The sequence below is a fragment of the Lemur catta genome, chromosome 13, assembly GCF_020740605.2.
Source record: "Lemur catta isolate mLemCat1 chromosome 13, mLemCat1.pri, whole genome shotgun sequence".
Lineage (NCBI taxonomy): Eukaryota > Metazoa > Chordata > Mammalia > Primates > Lemuridae > Lemur > Lemur catta.
The window spans coordinates 41,514,495-41,536,779 of NC_059140.1; the positions used below are offsets into that span (position 1 = coordinate 41,514,495).

Genomic DNA, 22,285 nt, shown 5'->3' on the forward strand with positions numbered 1-22,285 from the left:
TTCATGAGAGATATCCATTAACACCGTTTTAGATTTGAAGGTCAAGGGAAAATGCCAATGGAGTTATTACTATTTTATCATGAGGTCCTTTATGACAGCTAAAATACTAAGGAAAGTAGCAGCTAGATTATATATGATAAGGATATATTAACTACACAAACATCTGTTTAGGGTGGAGCAATACTCCAGATCCAGGAAAGGATGTACCAAAATGGTTATTTTATGTCAGGTAAACGAACTGTTAACATGTACTCCGTGAAGCTCCCTGTCTCATTCTAGGGCGCAGGATAAGATATGAGAGTACCTAGATGAAGTGCTGGAAGAACTAAATAAACACAGCAGTTTTCTTAGTGGTTCCTAAGTCACTGGAAGGTTAGCAGTCTTTTTTTTTTTTTTTAATCTTTATATCTATCCTGTCTATCAAATAATGTACTATGGCAGGGAACAGTTTTACATATTTATGCCTAAAGAAAACTACTGGCTATTTTAATGTTGTTAGCAAGGGTTGTTTTGATGGCCTGTTCAGGTCTATTGGGGAGGTGAGACTTAGTATGCTGGGTGAGCTGGATTTTTTAGTTGGCATGTACTTTATTCAAAATATAGGGAAATAACTTAGCATTATGAGAAATTTTGTTACCTATGGTACAAGTTGTGGTAATAAGAAGATATTCGGAGAAATGAAGAAAACAACTTTTATAAAACTGATAGTTAATGGTTGATCAGTTGTTTTTCATAGTGCTACTTCCAGCAGTGTGGAGGACTGAGTGCTCTCAGGAGTCACCCTGCTATAAACACTTAGAGAAAGGAACAAGTAAGGGAGGTCTCTAGGTCCTTCTGCTTTCCCAGTTGTTACATGTCATACATACACAAAGACACACACAAGCTTCAGCATGAAGCCATAAATTAGAATTACCCTGAGAACAATGTCTGTATTAGAGCTGGGGTTGACTGAGATAAAAAACCAAAAATATGCTTGACTCAGTATATAAACTAAACTGTTAAAACTGAAAAAAAAAAAAAAAAAGATTAAGGCTAAGAAGTTTATAAACATATTGAGAAAAAGACATCACTGTACAAAGAAGATATGAGTAGATTGACACCCAACTTCTCTGTATCAGCAATGGCAGCTAGAAGACAGTGGGATAATATTTTCAAAATGTTGGGAGAAAACGTCCACATAAAGTTCTGTGGTCACTCACTATGATTCTGTGAAATATCTTCCATAATATGGAGAAAAATAATGACATTTTTGAGTGAACAAAAACTGAGAGACCCAAAAGAAGGGAAATTCTAAAGCATCTAACTAAGACATTGTGACATATTAATACTTGAGAGAGGAAGAAATAGAATGATACCAAAAGGATGATATCTGAAATATGAAAAGGAATGTTAAAAAAGTTGGTAAATATTTCATACATGCACACACATTTTCTTCTTAAATCACTACTAATAATATTTTATTCATAGGATTTTTTAGAAAATGATAGAATTGAAGTATTAAACTACAGTAGCATTTAAGTTTGAAGAGGACACTGGGAGTTCATTTCCTAATGTCCTTATATTGTCTATGACTTTAATTACTCTTAGTAAAAATCAAGAGTAACTAGAAATAGAGGTATATAGTACCTAATTCCCCCAAACTAGTAGAATGGGGAAAAATGTATAAGACAACAAACAAATGAAAAAGTATAAGTAATTCGATCTGTTTTTAAAATCAGAAATGAGAACAAGTAAACAGAAAGATAGTACAAATAGAAAGCAAAAAGTAAAAAGATAAAAATAAAGCCAAATATCAGTCATTATATTCAATTGAAATGAATGTGGTAGGCTGAATTCTGGCTGGCCCCCAATAGTTCGTGTCTGCCCCAGCCCAGGGTACATGCCTTGTATAATCCCTGGAATCATGAATTTGATAGATTTCACTCCTGTGATTAGATTATGCTATATGGCACAATTGACTTTAAGAAAGGAAGATAATCCTAGTGTACCTGATCTAATTGCATGAGGCTTTTCAGAGCAGAGTTGTCTGGGACTGGTCTTAGAAAGGCAAGTCTGAGGCATTGTCACATTGCAAGAATTTGAGAGCAGCCTTTAAAAACTGAGAGTGGTCCCAGCTAAAAGCAGCTAGAAGACATCAGGGATCTCAGTCCTATAGCCACAAGAAAATGAATGTTGCCAATAACCCACAGGAATGTGAAAGTGAATCTTTGCTAATAGAACCTCCAGATGAGGACTCATCCAGGTAAAACCTTTATTGTATTCTGTTAGACCCTTTGCAGAGTACCCAGATAAAATATGCTGGATTCTCAACCCATGAAAATTATGAGATAATAAATTTTTATTGTTTTAAGCCACTATGTTTGTATTAATAGTAATTTGTCATGCAGAAATAGAAAACTTATGCAATGGACTAAACACAAAAGCCAAAAGACAGGGATTGTTACTTTAAATTTAAAAGTGTAATTATATGTGGTTTACAAGAAACACACCTAAATATAAAAGCAAAGGTTAAAAGTAAAGGAATGATGACAGATTTGCCGTGAAAATATACACATTTTATTTCAGACCATTCAGGTGTTAGCACAGAAAACACAATTAGGCGAAGATAGGTTTACTGTGTAGTTTATCAGGACAATATAACAATTGTAAACTTGTAAGCAACTAAAAAATGGCATGAAAATAAATAAAGCAAAATTGAACCTAAAAAGTTGAAAAATTCTCTACCACATAGAGGTAGACTTTAATATACCTTTGTCAATTATTTTTATGTCAAGTAGAAGAACAAAGCTAGTAAAGATTAATGATGATTTATAGAACACATTAGGGTAAATGGAATAAATGTATACATATATATGTATATCTGTATCCAACAATTTAGAAAATAGGCAATCTTTCTAGGACATGTAGTAATTGCAAAAATATATCACATAATATACAATAAAGCAAGCTTCATAAAATTTCTAAAAATTCCTATCAAACCACATTTTCTAACCACTACATTTACTTATAAGACAATAACATAAAAAGTACATTTTGAAATTTAACACCTTTTTACTCATGAGTCAGTCAAGAAATCAGAATGGAAATTTTAAAAATATTTAGAACTGTATTAAAATGGAAATTAAAATTTGTAGGATGCTGTGAAACTGGCATTTATTTATAACTTTAAAAGGGAATTAACGTATATATTAGAAAAGAAAAGCTAATCATGGGAGTAAATTGTATTACGCTTCATAACTTATCTAAATTAATTGTATTATTTTACATATTTCAAATATTAGGAAAATACATCTATTCAAATTCTCCTTTTTTTTTTTAAGAGCATTTAATGTTCAGTGATCTTTCTAATTTGGCAATAATTACTTTGTTTTCTTAAGTATTCTTTTGCACATGATAAATGAAAAGTTAAGATGACCAATGCTGAAACACATTAATGGAACATACTCAAATTGTTCTTGATTGTGTTTTTATTTTATATTTCATCATTGAGATATCTGTTTAAAACATGGTATTTAGTATTGGCTCTAGATATTTGCAACTTTGTAAGGGCAAAGAGCTGTTATTGTTAAACTTTCTCCTTAGATAATAAATAGCTAATCCAAAAATCATTTTAGTGAGATTTACTTAAAACATATCACTGAAAAGTTTAGCACTGACACTTTACTTGATATTAAAGAAAATATTATAATTATCAAGTTATGATCAGTTGTCCTACATTTCTTAGTTTCAGTGACTTGAACTGCGAGTAATTAAGGGTTTCACTTAAGGTAAGCCATTTGCCAAGGTGGTGGGTGGTATAATAGGACGTGCTTGTGTGATCCACAATCTTATATGAATGCTTTCCGTGCTTTTGCAGAAAGTCATGGCTCTTTGCTGATGAAAATATAACTCTATTATTGGATTGATTATAATTCAGAATAGACTGGCATCATGGCAGTGACATTTTCTTAAATAACTGAGTTTATCAAGACTGAATTTATTATAAAAAGGGCATCATGATTTATTTCACATGGGTATAGAGCTGCTAGTAAGAATCACTAATTGATTTATAATCGTTTTTAATTTGTTGTAGTGCATAAGGGCTTAAATGTATTGAATAGGAATGAAATGTTTCACAGGGGAAGTTTCTCCATCCCATTCCCTACCCCAGCCAAGCTTTCTCTTGATAATATGAATGATTTACCTGTAGAGAACTGTCTATTTTCTCGATAAAAAGCAATATATCTCATTTCCATAAAATAGTTCCAAGGTCAAATATTCAGACAATCCATAAATACCTTATCTGAAGTCATCACAGTGTGAGCAAAGCTCAGTAATAAAAATTCAGGGCGGTTCCTTCCTTAATAAGTAGTCCACAGCTCTGAAGGCTGCACTTGACCTCATCAGAATTCTCCCCCATGGACAGTCCTCAGCTTTGCCTTTGCCACTGCCATTGTAGCCTTTGGTTCCCTGACTGGCTTTTTCTAAGCAAGTTCACTTGTATTCATTTGCATTTTTAATGAATTATTTGCTTCACTGCCTCTTCCTCGAGTGGTGCCATATGTTTACTATTTAAATTATAATATAAATTATGAATGCCTTCTTAATTTAAACACAATAGCGGGGCTTTTGAATACATTATCAATGTCAATTATTTTTAGATATTTTGAAACACTAATACATATTACTGACATTTCATAACTCGACATTTTCTTTGAGAACCATGTATTGAATCTTTTCATATCACATCTTTTTACCTGGAATGGAAATGGAACATAGTCAAGTTCATGTCTTATTATTTTTTCAATAAAATTGTTCCTTGAAGAATTCAGGTTAAGCAAAAACTTATACAGTTTTCAGAAAAATCCACAAAAACAAATACGGATATAGAGAAAGAATAAAAAAGTAGGATTTTAATAACTAATTTCCCAGTGCTTTGATTACCAAATATAATTTTGGTCAGAGCCTTACTATATAAGTTGTTTTTAAAGCTGTTATATATAAGATGCGTGCAGTTTCTAAACAGTAAAAACACAATAGCCATGCCAAAACTAAAACCAAAAAAGAAAAAAAAATGAACAGGATTTTGGGAATTGCCATCTATTTAAAATCAGGCTAATGATTAAATGATTGAACCCTGAACCATGTTTAATGAAGCTTTGTCAGGAATCTTCTCTTTACAGCTGCCTGACGGATGATTCTTTTGGCTCATTTCATGTTTGTGCTTACTCACCCTTTTGTTTATTTTTAGAGGTTGAGTCTACTAAAGTGATTTCTCTGACACTTATTGAAGTCCTCATTTAACAGGAGAGCGGAGGTGAGAGCAAAACTGGCCAAACTGATCATTGATTAGGTTGTTTTTAACATGTCATTAAATGACTAAGGCTCATAAAACTAGTAATTGACCTTGGTTGCTGAATCTCTAAGAATTTTCTGTAGTAAAATTATGTGATTAGTTTTTTACCCTTGATTTTTAAAGTAATTCAACTTACATTTATTATTATACATATATACTCTTGACAGAATAAATATTCTTCCTTTAGACTTAAAACCACAACCATCTGGCAGGAGAAATGGTCAATGGGGTGACTAAAAGGCACCAATAGCATCAGCCTCATTTCACTCATTTATTCCCCAAACATTCCAGATATTTGGATTGTAGCAGTGAACAAAATAAAATCTTGGCTTTCATGAAGGTGCATTCGTTTCTTCTACCTCTGACAGTTCTGGTTTCCACAGCTGAGCTTAGGGAGTAATAACTCTTCAAAGCTTGACTTTGTTTTCTAGAATGTCCTCAAAATTTGTCAGACAATACTTAGCATCAGCCCTCTGTTGCTGACCCCACTTACCACTACCATACACACCTACAAGGATGTCTTAGCCAAGTGAGATATTAAAAATATTCAAAAGCAGGTAGAACGAGGACTGACCCATCAGAATGGACTTTGGCCATGAAGAACTGGGTTCTGCACTAGTCAAGAGTTCATGATCCACGATGCCCAGTGACTTTGTAGGTGCTTCCAGATTCACTTCCCCCCTTCTAACCAGTGGAGTCATCAGCAACCCAAGCTCCCTGTTCTATCTCAGACAGTGGTCAAGGTTTCCTGCTGGGTTTCTACCTCATCATCTCCCCATTCCCAGTTGTGTGAGGGTTACCCACCTTATACTCTGTCCTCTTATGTGGCACTGAGGAGTCTTGGTAAGCCATCTTCAAAAACTTGAGTGTGCAAAATACTGAGTAAAACTAATAGTTTGATTTTTTTCATTCCTATTTTTCTTTATGTGTGTCATTCTTATTGAAAGGGATTTCAAAACCTAGATGAGAAACTTCAGCCCCTAAATCAGTTAACCCAGGGTGAAGGTGGGTGGTGCTGAAATATAGGTGTGTAGATTAAATTTTGAAATATATTTGCAGTGTGAATGGCAGACATACCAGAAAATCCAGACTAAAAGTCTCATCATTCACCATGAATAGGAGGTGTCAAAATCACGTCCCTTTATATGAGGCGCAGGACCCAAGCATGTAGCCGCCTTCCACGCTGAAAGGAATAGCTTACAAGGAGAATTACAAGTTTCTCTTGGAAATCTCACTTTGATTTAAGCCTTAATGTGATCACTTCCATGAACTCAAAAATGTAACATTTCATGGTATCAAGTGAGGATGTGTATTTTTTCTTTAAACAGATGTAATTAGTCTCTTCAGGCAGATGGCTCAGTGAAAAATACAGAATCATTCTCTTGTTTATTCATTTGGCAAATATTTATTGAATGTTGTCCCAAATTACAAAGAGCTCACAGTCTTGCAGGCAGCTAATTTTAACACAGCATGGTAAGTGGAAAATTGGGTGGACACAGTGTGTAGTGGGGTTCCAGAGGAAAGTTCCTGATCGGCCTAGAGTGAGTATCAGAATGCTCCATGCAACAGGGGTGTCTTAACTACATCTGTAAATGTGTCAGACTTAGGAACAAGTTAGGTGTGAAGAAAAAGTGGTTGGGAGAGAATTGTGTGCAGAGGTGACAGAACGTGTGAAGGCCCCAGAAGTGTCAAGAAGGTCAGGAAACTCTGTACCATTGCAGGCAAGAGGAGTGGGACTGTGGAGCCCCATTTGTACTGTGCTCAGGAACCTAGAATGTATATGCTTGGTGATGGGTAATCCTGCATTTCACTCCACCCCTTTATATACCTCGTCTACTTCTTTTTCATATTATCTCTTCCAACCTGCTAACAATTATGTCAGTTAGTGTATGGTGCAAGAAACAGTAACCACTCCAGGTGCTTTAAGCAGATGGGAGTTTAGTGTAGAGAATTAAATGCTTTCATAATGCATTGAAGAGAGGGAGGAATGGAGGTTGGATCTGCCTCTCTACTGTTGATTTCAGGACACATCACCATAGCTGTGAAGCAGAGATAAGGAAGCCGCTGCTGTTTCCGTTTCTGTCCCCGATATAACTGCCTCCCACACAGATTAGTAACTGGGTTCTGCAGTGTCAGATATTGTTGCCAGCAGCCACACCAGACCTCCGCCTCACTGGCAGAATCTAGAACCTTATGTAAAGGCGCTTGAAGGTCCAGCTCCTGTCATCAGGGAGGTATTAAGAAGCAGGGGCAAAAGATGACAAGCAATAGCTCATCAATTATATCTAGCACAATATTCTACTTTGTACTTGTTTATATATTGTGTATATAAAAATGTTAATTTTTTTTTAATGATGCTAGTTACCCCAAAGAAACTACCTGGTGACCAGAAAAAAAAAAAAAAAAAAAAAAAGAAAGAAAGAAAAGAAATCAAGGAAGTCAACAAGGGATTGAAAAGAAATCTGGAGAGTGGAAGGGCCTTGGCTAGGCTAGAGTGGAAATACATACAGTCAAAGGTCAAAAGAGATAGCAAAATTTAAGGGAGATAATTGCAGCTAATTTTAGATTGTTCTCAATGATCATCCCTCTACACTAATTTCCACTTTAACCTTCTGTTTTTCTCTACCTGAACCTGACCAAAGCTCTGAAGGCAAATGTTCTGGTGACACTATGGATCTCATAAAGCCGAAGGACCGTCTAGGTGTGGGGATACACGTATCAATATAAGAACGTATTTAAGACCGTTGTCTAAACATGCACACGACCACCCATCCCTCTCTGCTAGTTACCTTTAAGTGCTTTTGAGAATAGCTTTCCTCCACATCAGAGTAAGTACCGACTCAGGGATGGGGAACCTTTTCATGCTGGAGGCCACATTAACTTAGCTGTAATCAAATAAGGCCGCATTGAAGGAACTTTAGTTAGATTTACTTAAAAAAGTACCTTACTTTGTAAAAACGTAACTACTGTACTTCATAATTTCAAAAATGAAAACCATTAATTTTAAAGTTAGCCTTTTAGTGACTTTGTTGTGTCTGCTTTTTGTTGGATGACATTTGAATATTTGGTTGCAGCGTTGAGGTCCACAGTTTCAGTTGATCCTCTAGGTGGGTATCAGTTGTTTGGGACCTTAAGGGCATCTTGATTTAGATTAGGTAGAATAATGTAGATTCACAGCAATAAGTGGTTGGAAAGCAAGAAAGCATTGTTGGGGCATGTTGGTGAGGGCGCATGGGTATTCTGCATTTTTCTATGTTTCAATTGATCTTTCTTAGCATCACACAATGACTTTAAAATGTCATCTACTGAGCTCAATCAATTCCATCTGTAGTTCTTTAGGTGCCTTGGTGTGATATCAACTAGGTGAGGCTGAGATGCTAATTTGAGTGTGATGTCATGATTCTCAAAGTCAGTGAACCTTTCATTGTACTATCCAATTAATAGGTCTATAATAGCTGCATATTCTTCAAACGATTCACATATATCATCCTGCTCATCAGTGTCCTTTGCTAACTGGGGAAAAAATGTTCATCTGAAATTTCCTTTTAAAGAAGTGTTTTGAAAAAAGAGGGCTTTTTTCGAAATGCTTGGATTTTTTTTTTTTTTGCCACATATCATATATATACTTAGTTTTACCTTGCAAAGAAATAGTTAAGTCATTTTGATTTGACATGATATCACACAGAAATGCTGCATTCCCATAGAAATCTTCTTTCAATAATTCACATTGCTGATTCTGTTCTTCATAAAATTTAACTATCTGTTCTCGCAGAGATAAAATTTTGGCTAATACCTGTCCCTGCAATAGCCAATGCGCTTTACAATGATATGGCAAATCTACTCTGAATACCTCATCCTTCAACTTTAGCATGTTATGAAACTGATAATGCCGTGTTGCATTTGCATGAATATAGTTAACAATACTTACAACTTATTGCAAAGTGTAACTTAAAATAGTAGCTTTAGCACAGAGATTTTACTGATACAAGATATACTGAAAAGAAATGAGAGCATCCGAATCTGTTAATACTTTAACTGTGCAATAAACTCTTCATGTTTTCCTGTCATGGAAGGTGCACCATCTGTACCTACACTCTCTAAATTTACCAAATTCAGTCCAACTTCACACCATTTGTCTTGAAAGTTGTTGAAGATATCTATTCCCTGTATTCTATTCGCAAGAGTGCCAAAAGCAAGCAACTCTTTGTAGCAAGGAAATCTTCTGTTATGACCCAAATGAAGTATAAAAACCTCCAAGTTAGTAGTATCAGTTGATTCATCCACAGCAATTGAATAATATATATTTTCCTTTTGAAGTATTGCATGAAGTTCTGTTAAATTGAAGGCTGATTCATACTGCTGGTCAGTTATGGTTCTCCTTGAAAGAGACAGTTGTTTGTACTTTGAAATTTTGTCGGGTCTAAGCATCCTACGACTTCAACAATGCATTCTTTCACAAGTTCTATATCACTGAATGGCTTCCCTTTTTTCGAGTATATAAGCTACTTTATAAGTTGCTTCAGTAGCATTATTTCCAGGTTTTATTGCTGCTTGAAAGAATAATCTTTGCTTTTGCTTTTCATCTTTAATTTCTGCAATACAATTTTTTGTGTCTTTTTCTCTAATTTGAAATATTTGTGGTCATGAGTTAACACTCATGAGTGTTCAATGCTGACGAGCATTGAATTTCTTCAGTGTTGATATTGCAGTATCACAAAGCAAGCAAATTATCTTTAGCAGAAACAAGATAATATTACAATTCCCAATCCTCATTAAAAAGTCTGTTTTCTTCCTTCAGTGTTCTCTTGGTCTTCTTTGACATGATGGGCTATTAAGCAGACAGAATTTTAAAAAATACTGTTGAGCTGTGCAACTATTCACAAATTCCAGTTCAAACAGAAATACAGTGTACTGATGTCAAAAACTGGTGACAGACTGGTATACTGGACCCACATAAACTCTCGCCAGCCAGCCTCGTGCAGTAGTGGCACCGTCAGCAGGGGAGGTTAGAACTAAAATCATGAGCATAGCAGCTGTCAATTTAGCCCTTATGGCTTACTAATGTTCTAATTGTGCCTGTGGATCTGGGAGGATTATTTTGTTGAAAATTACTTTATTCTTTGGTATTTTATTAATTAATACATTCATTTTAAAAGTAAAGTAAAGTATAAATGTAAAAAACGAACAAAAATGTACGTATAAAAATAAAAGAATTTGTGCTGTAGAATTTGGATTCAGTCAAAAGGACACACTTATGGACCTAGAAGCCACATGGGGCCTTATGGCCACAGGCTCCCCACCCCTGTACCAACCTGTGGACTTCAAAGAGGGAAATGTTTGAACATTGCTAACTATAGGACCCAATGAAATTTATGTTGATATGAATTTTTAAATGTTATTGTAAAAATCATGGAGATATTGTGTGAATTGCTCAAATTGTGTAAGTAAAATATTATTGGAGCACAGCATTAGGGCATCTGGCAAATATTTAACCTGCTGATACGTTTTCTTTCATTTTTTTTTGTTGCGAAGTAGAAAAGGAAACAATAAGGGAAAAGTGACACTTTGATTAGGTTCTGAATAAGAAATAACTGCCGGGTGATGTCAAAGTGATGGTACCCTGGGGAGAAAAGAAATTCATATTGAAGTTTGTGAAAGTAAAAGAAATTGCTAGATGTCATAATGCAGGGGTGAACCTTAGTAAAGCTGACTTTTTAGAATGCATCATACGGCAAAAACGTTATTTTGGTTCAACATTAATGAGAGATTCTAAGAGTGTTCTACAGTAATTGTATATCATATAAATGAGCCATACATGAAGAAATATATCCAAAAACAATCAATGTGGCTTTACTAGGAGCCTACTAATTTTGATTTACAAAAGGTAAGTTAACCAGGGACAGAGCAAGGATAGAACTGTTCAATACTTGTTCCATCAAAGTGGAAAAACTCTAAGTTTTAGGAAGGGTGAGACCAATTTTCTTAGAAGGGAATTAAGTCTTCAACAGGAGAGAAATTTTTAGAGACCATCTGATTTGTCACAGTGAAAAAGTATTTCTTTATTTAACAACTCTAAATGAGGATTTACAAGGTACCAGGAACTATGTTAAGTGCTTAATACATTGCATATATAGAGATATGCATATAGATTTAATTTATCTGAATAACTACAGAATGATTGCAGAAAATTTATGAGAAATCAAGGGAAAATAAAAGGACTGGACAGATATTTTTTGCTGTGACTTTCAAAATGTAAAATTAAACCCTGGAAAAGACATATTGTGATACTTGTTTGAATTTACAGTGTATTATTAAATGCATAGTTTAGGTTGATGTTTTGAAAATATTATTATCTATATAAACTTATGTGGATTTCCTGAAAAGAAATCAAATCAAATGTATTTTTCAGATTTTAGACATTGAAAAAATACTATTAATATGTTTCTCATCATTTTAGCAAGATTTTTTTTGTTATGATAGTTTTTGATGAACATAAGAGAAAAATTACTCTGAATAATAGTATATCTAGATAATAGCTTTATTCTTCAGACCATATATACATAATATTATTTAATGGATTAAAGTTTACCTTGCAGAAAGGTTTAAACTGAGGGCATTTTTCTTTTGTTTATTTTTTTAGTAAGTTTTTTTTTTTAACTGGTGTATGACACACACAGGAAAGTACACAAATTACCTGTGTAGTTTGTGAATTTTTTACAAAGTGAATACAGATATATGTAACTACTACCCAGATAAAGAAATAAGAATGTATATGTCCCATTCATGTCTCATCCCAGTCACTACCCAATTTCAAGAGTAATGATTATCCTGACTTTAAAAAAATACGGATTTGTTTTGCCTGTTCATGAATTTACTGAGTTTTTGATAACAAGTATGCCAACCTCATAAAACCATGTAGTGTTTCTTCTTTTATGGTTCTGTGGAAGGGTTTATGTAAGATTGGGTTATTTCTTTTATAAGTGTTTGAAATAATTCATGAAGCAAATCTGGGATTGTAATATTTATTTAGTCAGAAGGTTTAATCAATTTCTGAAATGAATCTAGGAGTCTTCAGATTTTCCTGTGTATCAGTTTTGGCAAATTATTAAACAATTCCATTTTGTCAGAATTTTAAAATTTACTGGCATAAATCTATTTGTAACATTCTCTCATTCTCTTCTTATTTTTGTGATGGCTGTAGGCCTTGCAGTAAAATCCTGATGTTGGTAATAACTGCTTTCTCTCTCCTTCTCCTCTTTGTCAGACTTCCTAGAGGTTTATTCGTTTTATTAGTCTATTGAAATAACAAGTTTTGGGTTTTATTTGTATTCTTTTTTGTGTATTTGTTTTCTATTGAATTAACTTTGCTAATATCTTTATTATTTTCTTCTTCCTCCTTTATTCAGGATTAATTTGCTTTTCTTTTTCTAACTTCTTTAAAAAAATACTTAGATCAATGATTATTAACCTTTCTTCTTTTCTGAAATATGAATGTCAGGGCATAATTTCATATAATCACACATTTAGCTATATCCCACAGATTTTATACATATTTCTCATTTGATGCAAAATATGTTCTGATTTTTATTGTAACAGATTTTTGGACTCAGTGTTGACTTCAAGGTGTATTGCTTCATTTCTAAGTAATTAGGAGTTTTCTAGTTATCTTTTGTAATTGATACAGCCTAATTCCACTGTTGTTAGAGAGCATGGTGAATGATTTTAACCCTTTGGGTTTGTTAAAGCTTGTGTTACAGCTCACCCTATGGTCACATTCTGGTAAATAGTTCATGAATACTTGAAAAAACACTGTATATTGGATAGATATTAGGTCCATTGTTCTACATAAGTCAAATAGAATAAGTTTATTAATTGTGTTTATTAATGGTGGTGTCATTTTATGGAAGCCAAACTGATACAAACTGTCAACTGTAGTGAGTGATCTCTCTCTGGATTTAGCACTAGAGTAAGATAGATTAAAATATAACTACAACAAAAAATAACAACCACAACTAACTTTAACTGAGTACTCTGTGTCAGGCATCGTGCATTTAATAATTTGTTTTTTAGAACTCCCTTCAAAAGTAGGTACTACTATTAGCACCATTTCGTAAATAAGGAAGTGAAGTTTTGAAAGATAAGAGACTGACTTATGGTCACAGAGTAAGAGCAGAGCCAGCACATAAACCTAAGTCCATTGGAATCCACAGTCCATGCCCTAACACCTGTACTGTATACTGTTGTAACGTATCATTGTAATTAATTATATAAAACTCTTAATAAATATAAAGTGCAATTTCACTATCCACTCTTAAATAGCTCGCCTTTGTGTTGATTATCTACCGGAAGAATTGCTAATAGCAAATTGGCTTCCTTTTGTCATCTAGCTTGTTACCGAGGGTCCTCCCTCCTGCTGTCAATTTCCCTGTGTTTAAGAAATACAAATGAATCTTAATATGAGCCTAATAAAAATATAATTACAGAGGTAAATCTGCTGGAATCATAATGAATTTAAAACTCAACGTAAATGCTTTTTGGATTATCTGTCACTTGGGATTACTTACATTGTGATCCCTTCTATGACTGTAGATAATTGAACCTTGGCTATTTTACTGCAACTGAAAGTTCCGATGCTGAGAAGAAAATGAATCATGTAAATGTGAGTTTGCCTATTTATTTAATAATTAATTTGAGAATTCATCACAGGAATCATTTAAAACCAAAAAGCAGAGTAACTGTATCTCATGGGAACGAAACTTCTATTGTTTGGATCAAAGAAGTGATTAATGTGCCTGACTCTTTTCTTTTTTTAAATTTATTCAGTAACAATTGAATAATGTTATTTTCTTAGAGATATTACAAGAAAAACCAATAAAGGAAAAATAGTTTGCTAAGGTATGTTTGTAATGTCTGTGGAACTTTTTACTTAACCTTTTGACCCTTTCTTCTTTATTAAATGACATTATAGTCGTCTTTACATTGCAGGAAATAAGAGGAAAATGTTTTATAGACACGATTACAGTGATTTCAGTCATTCCCAGTCTAGTGTAGGCATACATTATGGACCCAGACATGGGAGTCAGTATTGCATTAATAATTGTGGCCAAGGATATTTTTGCCAGAGATCACTAAAGATTGTAACTTGACATTGTCACTTACCACCTATTGAATCATTGGCACATTTCTTAACCTCTCCATGTCTCTGTTTCCTGTCTGTAAAACGTGATTAACGGTAGTTTCCTACATTGAGATGTTGATAGGAATAAACAGTATACTGTAATGCATGTGCATTGTGTCTATAATTATTAGGTAGACATGCCTTTTCTCCTTTATGTGTGGTGAAAGTAATTCAGGTTTTGCTGGCAAAAGCCATATGTGAGCTGCAATCCAGAATCCATACTGGAAGGGCAGATGTTTAATGGATTTGGAGATCAGCTGTATTTGTGACTTAAGCTTTCTGACCCAAACCCTGACATTCTTGATTTTTACAAAAAAAAAAAAAAAACCCAACAAAAAATATATATACATCTGCACTCTTCTGTTCGTGTATTTTAGCACAAGTATGAAAACTATACAATAAATAACTTACAAGTGAAGACATAAACACACCTGGACACATCTGTATATGTAAATCATAAACTCCTCATGGTAATTTTTGTATATATTCTCACCATACATACACACACTCACTCCTCGCATGATTTTTAAGTGCACTACATGCTAAGAATTCACAAGAGTATACACATGCCTACCAGCATTCATAACAATACATAAACCATATTCACATAGCCACAGAGAGGTAGTACTCATGTTGGTACTGTGTATGTATATTTACGCATTTAACACATGGACGAGTTAGAGGAGGAAAAACTGAGAGAAAAATGGAAGAATCCCACAAATAAAAAGAGAGGAGAATACAAGATGTTAGAGGAAAAGAAATGGTAGAAAGGCGTGATAGCTTAGTGTAAAGTTTCTTAACCTTGGTACTCTTGATCTTTTGTCTTTGTGGGAACTGTCCTGTTACCCCTTCCCTCAGCTGTGACAATAAAAATGTCTTAAGATGTTGCTCATTGTCTCCTGGGGGACAGAATCACTCATGGTTAAGAACCGCTCCCTAAGTGTAAATAAGAATGTCAGGTATGTAGATGAAGGTGGAGACCATGGAATGCAGGTAGGCAAAATTTCTAGAAAAACAGGATTGGCATGAAGGGGTTGAGTTAAGCAAACAGGGTGAGGAGAAAGGGAAGTATGGAGTTAAATACATGGAAAACATGTAATACAGTTTGGAAGGAAGAAGTAAAGTCAGATTTGCTGGCTTGGTACAAGTTACCTCTACTGAGAAAAGATTAGAGTAGTATTTTTTGTTTACCATGGACTGGAAAATTAACAGGCATCAGATAACACCCATTTATCATTGTATCTAATTATAGGATTTATAATCTCCTTTCCATGTGTTATACCCTGATTGACAGAAAAAGACATGTAGAATTATAGGTAACTTTGGGAAATTTTTTAAACATTAAAACTAAATTTTGAAACTGGAGAGAACATTGCTATTGCTGTAACTTACTGAGAGATTCTGTCTGTGAATTTTCTGGTTATAAAAAAAAAGGAATGTATTTCAAATGAACAAAAATACAAAATGTGACTCATGTATTTGGTTTTAGGCCCATCGGAAGTATGTGTCTCTCATCCCTTCTTTTAAAATTCATTTTGTAATGCATTGAAACTAGTCACTTAAAGCACTGTGTGAGCCGATGGAAACTGTCAACCTCAATTTTTATGTTTGTTATTATTAAGCTAATATGTTTACTATTTAACTTTTAAGAGGGGTAATTTCGTAGATCTGTTGAATCTGAGTCCCAACAAAGGCTTTAGAGAGCAACTGAAGCTTTACTAATGAGCTTTAATTAAGTGATTACTTTGTATCAGAGACTGTGATGGGGGCTGGGATAGAGTTAGATAAAAACATGTCTTCAGTGGGCTCCTGGCCTCGTAAGAGAAAGACACACACAGCTCAGAGTGCTGTGGAAGCATGGAAGAGTAGAATCTAATTGAGGACAGGTGGCATCTGGTAAAGGTGGAAGAGGTAACAGACATCTGAACTGTGCAAAAGCATACTCAGAATCACTTTCAATTAGAAATTAAAGGAAGAGAGATGATGAGTGCACTGGTCATGTATAATAAAAGCTCGACTCGAATTCAGTCAGGCACATACCCTTTTTTAAAAAACCATATCGCATTGCTTCTCACTTATTGTCCCTTTTGCAAAAGTTACACTTTATGCACTGCTTTTATCCATCATTGATCAGAAATAAAACAATATATTTTTTTTCATTTCTGAGTGTTTAGCTTAAAAGAAGAGGAAGAAATTAAGCAGATGGTGAGCTCATTTTTCTACTTACATCTCTGATTATACCTGCTTTCAAATCTAATGAAGCTTTTGTTCCATTTCATTCTGCCGTCTTTTCTCTTGTTTCTTTCAAGCATATGTCACATATAGCATGGCCATTGCACAAAGTGGAGGATGCCATTCCTACATGAAGAATGATTTTTCTAGTTGCTGTTATCCTGAAGCCTGATTGGAGAACAAATAGGAACTAAATAAGAAATAGACATTATGTGGTTTGTCACTGATACCGGCCTCATGCCATTAAAATTGTTCTATTCAAGGTGTATTGGGGAAGTGGGTTGCAGCTTACAAACAATTACCAGTGTTCATTTTTATACTCCTTTTAGTTGGATATTTCCAAGTACTAATTTCACATGAACTGCATAAGAAAATTTTACCAATAAAGACATGAGGTCTTTCTCTGCCTCTTCTAAGGCTGATGAGGACAGCACAGGGAAGTGAATTCAGTTTTAGGAATCACCCTGAGGTTTAGATCACAGATCCAATTCAACTTCTATAAGACCATAGTTCTTCATCTATAAAACTAGAGGGGAAATTTTTATCAGATAATGTTGTAAATATTAATTGTAAATGTTTATTTTTCCCATGGTATTAAATAATCAGTAATATTAAATATTCAATATATTAAATATTCAATAATATTAATACTTATTTGAATGCTATTTTTGTTTATATACTCTGAAGACATTGATTTAAGGAGCACAATTTTGTTTCCTGAAACTCATTTATAATGCCCTCCTTTTTATATAATAGAATGCAGAGTTGAAACATTCCTTGTTGGTCATACATTTCATGTTTTCAGAATGCGGTTCACTAAAATAGTGATGAAACTCTCATTAAATCTCTGGGGGCAAAAAAACTCTGCTTCTGTCAGGGCAAGTGTTAAAACTAATCCCTAGACTTAGAGTGCTATGGTGATTATATAGTAATGTTCACTAAATTCTTACTGAGTGAACGCTTTTCATCAAAAACAGAAAAAACTTTGTATTACCCATACACTGGTAAGTAATTGTTTATAGTAGTTTCTCAAGTATGAAAATGTTTGCCCAGTCAACTGTAATACATCAGGTTAGGATTTCCAGCAAACACCATCGTTTTATTCCACTGGGAAAACCAGAATTGCATACCTTGAGTTATCAGATATAGTTAGCTCTTTTCGTTAGCTTAAATTATAGGTGGATATGTCAATTCTAAATAACCGTGCCACCAATCTAAAACTGATAGTAGTAACACCCTGAGCAAATTGAGCAAATAATAGAATCTGTTATTTTATTCTGATAACAACATAGCACAGTGATTTTCTTCTAGTAACATTATGGTTCACTAGACTCTAGAAATGCAAAAAAAATAAATAAATAAATCAAAATTATGAAAGCCTCTGCTTCCTTTTTAGGTTTTTTCCTTCAAAATATATTTTGTACATTCATATATTTTCTTTCTGAACATATAGCATTTTTAATTTTAAAAGTAGCTCTATAGAAAATATAGGGGGAACAAAAGCAAATGTAGTTGACCCACAAATTCACCTAATGAACATTCTGAATTATTTTTTTCTATCCATTTTTTTTTATTTTCATTATAAAAATGCTTTTGGGGAACAAAATTAAGCTTATTTACATGCAGGTTTGTATGCTAACATTTTTTCACTTAACATTATATAAACAGTGTTTTCCTGTGCCACTGAATATTGTTTCTCAAACTTGTCTGATTATTAGAATTGCAGATGACGCTTTTTGAACCCTGGGTGTCTGCACCATACCTACTGCCATGGGTCTCCGTCCTGTGTACCTTTAAAATGATCCATAAATGATTTCACTTCATAACTATGGTGAAAACCCTTGTTCCAAACTTCATTATTATGCTGGTGTTTTTGTTTCTAATTTTTACTCCTATAAAAAAGGCAAAGTTAAACATCCATGTATACATCTTTGTGAAAATCCCAAATTGCCGTATTTGTCTAAATGCAAGTCCTTTCAATAGATTGTCCCCCATTTTCCCAGGAAGAGAGTTTTTCAACCAATTGTAATTCACAGATAATTTGACTTTAATAGTTATATTTTCATGTATTTAGTTACAAGACATTCAAAAATCACATTTTATATAAAATATAAATTTTAAAATATTAAATTTTTCTGCACTCAAATTATGACATTATTTCATTGAGTATCTTTACATGCAACTTGAACATCAGCATCTATGTCCTCACTAGGCCCCTTTTTAAGTCATTTAACAAAGTTTTCTGGAACACATTATCTTGACTCTGGTCCAATTTGTTTGAGATACAGTACTGTTTAAATCAACAATGATGTTGCCTCTGGGATTTTCTCCCAAAACCACCTAAAGTATTTATTTGCATGAAATTGAGATGGTTGCTATATATGTAATCTTCCAGACATAACGACTATCTTTAGAAGCTGCTTCAAGTGCCAACACTTGAATTGTGAGATCATTCCACAGGAATCATGACTAATGACTAAATCTGTGTTAACTTTCCTTAACTCAGTTTTCTTTTTTAAAGCATATTCTTTCTCTTTGGTGATTCTTGAAAGTGAAACTGGCATTTGATTGAGGATGTCATTTGCAAATATTATTTTGTTTTTCAAAGTAGAATGATTAGGGATAGATGTTGAACGGACTGTGAATATCAGGTCACGCCCCTGTGGACAGAGGTGTGTGTGGGGGGGGGGTGGTTTGTGAATGTGTGTATGAGGGAGGGCGAGGGGATGGCAGGGCCTAGATTCTTAAAAATGTAATTATTGGTTCTAAGGTATTTTCAGACTTTTGAGACAGTTCAGCACCCTTTCTGAAAATGTGTACCATGTACACTGTTATCCTGCAGCCTAATATAGTGTCAGTTTTACTACATCCTTGTCAGCATTATTGTTAGCATTTTTTTAAATCTTTATTTCTGATGAATAAGTGTCCCAGCCAAGAGAAGCACTGAGCTGAGATTCGCCCTGTGATTCTAACTCACACCTGATTAGCAGAAGTCTTGGCTGGCTGGCGGGCGAGTCCCCCTTTTTGGGAACATCAGTTGTCCTCCCTTCTGCCTCCCTGCTCCAGTCTTTGTCTCTGAGGCTCCAGCCTGGCCCTTCTCGAAGTTCGCTTATGTGGTGGTCTTGATGGGGACAGTCCGTGGAAGCATGGTTTGTGCAATTCATTCTCCGAATAAGTGTAGTAACTATGTACACCTGTGTGTGCCCTGCGGCAACTGAATGCAAAAGGGATCCCCTTAAAGCAGCCTTAGACAGTGTAACCCTCTGAGATCCTCAGAAAGCCCTGCGAGAGTCTGTATTCCTTTACCTGGAAACCGAAAGCCAAGGCTAAAGTGTTAGGTTACTTGAGGACGTCTTAACTAATGTTGTAGTGAGGTGAGATGGGATTGCATCCACTGCTTGTGAAAAAGTTCTGGGGTCTTTAAAATCGCTTGCTTTTCCACTTGTGACACTTTCCCATTGCTGTTACCTTTGTTTCCAGGGAGAGGTAGGAAAAGATAGATTTCTCTCAACTTTGCCATTAGTCTTATTTAGGCTTGGTGGTTTCTCTCTCTTTAAAAGTTTTTCCATGAGAAAACAAGCACATAATGTTATCCTTCTGTAACTGTGGGTTCCACATCAACAGATTTAACCAACTGTGGATGGAAAATGTTTGGGGGTGGTGGGAACCAATCATAAACAATACAGTATAACAACTATTTACAAAGTATTATATTTGCATTGTAGGTACTTAGGTATCATAAGTAATCTCCAGATCATTTCAAGTATATGGGAGGGAGGATGTGAATAGGTTCCATGCAAATACTATACTTTTTTACATGAGGGGCTTGAACATCTTTGATTTTGGAATCTGCTGGGGTCTGTTTGCTATGTTTGTCATGTGTTAGGGTTTCCGAATATATCATTTTGACTATCACAGACACTCTGAGGTCAAGTTTTCTTTCTCTGAAATTTGATGTATTTTGCTACTGTGAGATATTATTGTAAAAATGACTATTTATGGTGAACGTTTTGTAGAACCAAAAGCAAGGCCCATCTGGTAGCAGAGAAGATTAATCTGTTTGAGGATGGTAAACATTATTGCATATTTTAAACTGTGTAACTAGCACAGAACATTTGCCTCAGGCACTGGCATGAGATTATAGTTTAGGGTAGAGATTTAAATGAACCTTTTATCCCTTAAAAGTCTGTAAGACATGCTTTCTTCTCATGCACAGTGAAACTCTAATTAATTAATATTTTAAGTTATCCACTGAATAATATTAATTAAATACCAAAAGAACAAAATTCTAATCATGAGGAAGAAAAGATAAGCCTATATAACAGTTACCTCTATTTTAAGACAGCTTTGCATGCTCTGTGAGGTTTAGTTTAAAAGCAATTGTAAGACAACAGGAATTTAACTAACTTCCTAGACTTGCTCTTTTGACCTTTGTTTAAGTGACACTAGTTCTTCATCTAATATGACCACATGAACAAGACTTATGTGGTTTAAAGTCCAAAATATCTTGAGCACCATGTTCTCATCTAGCAAATGTAATGAGTATTCACCAAGTTATGGGGTAAAACAAAATATCACTTATTTGCTAAGTATTTGTGTAAAATTTGAACATGTTTGTCCATCTTTTCAATCCTTAGCAATGTCTATTATTAATTAAAAAATATGTAAACAAAGTCTCCTCTACCTTCTTCACCTCATGCCAACCTAACTTCACAACACACAATGGGCCAAACCAGTTTCAGAGTTGCAGTCAGCTGTAAACACAGATTCTAATTGGTTTGGGTAAATAATATGATTTATGAAAGTTCTGGGAGATAGATCATGAAACATATAACATCTAGGAAGTAAGGAAATTTGGGGACAAATTTCCATGTGTGTATTGAACGCTTTTAAAAGATTAGAATTTCCAATTCAAATGTGAAAGCTTAAAAACATACATGTAAAAGCACAGAGAGCATGTTGTGCACATGCTCTGAATTTTCTTAAGGAATCAATCATTTCTTAAACTGACAATTGATATAATTGTGATATAAAACAGTTGGATTAAATATTTACTCAAATATCTTCCCCTACATGCAGTAGATAACTCATTCAATACTTTTAAAACCAAATTTCCCAGGTTATCGATGTAGGATATTTCTGCTTAATTTCCTTTTACTCTCTCTTCTATACTTTTAGAAGAAGTACAATTTATCTTTCTTTAGTGTACTTTGCTTTAGTTTTTTCTTGGTCAGTTTTATAAATTCACACTTTTATGGCATTTACGTTTAAGAGTTTGCCCTTGAACACATATAGTAAAGAAGAAAAATCACTGGCTGAAAGCAAGGTAAATTATAACCATCAGGGTGTATGCAACACAAATATTGAAAAATAGATTTCCCTTTTTAGTAAAATAAAAGAACAAAGAGGAGAGTGAGTACAGGCTTTTTCACAAATAGATCTTCAGTGACTAATTCTTAGAGTAACAACAGCTAGCCAGAGTTGCAGGATGCTTGTTTTAAGGATGGTGTTCATCTTTCAAATTTCATTTACTAATGAGG

At 34.3% G+C, this 22,285-nt stretch overlaps 1 protein-coding gene across 2 annotated transcripts in view; it reads left to right on the forward strand.

The window, feature by feature from the left end:
- The window catches only part of KLF12 (Kruppel like factor 12), a 232,724-nt gene that overhangs the window by 64,016 nt on the left and 146,423 nt on the right, over positions 1-22,285 (forward strand). The window contains exon 1 of one of the 2 annotated variants that reach the window (XM_045567223.1): positions 13,921-13,994. The exons of the other annotated variant lie outside the window; for it this stretch is intronic. Within the exon in view, the coding sequence (XP_045423179.1) occupies positions 13,980-13,994 (15 nt within the window). The 5' untranslated portion in view covers positions 13,921-13,979. Of the gene's footprint in view, positions 1-13,920; positions 13,995-22,285 lie in introns of those variants that run through there. 2 annotated transcript variants of the gene reach the window in all.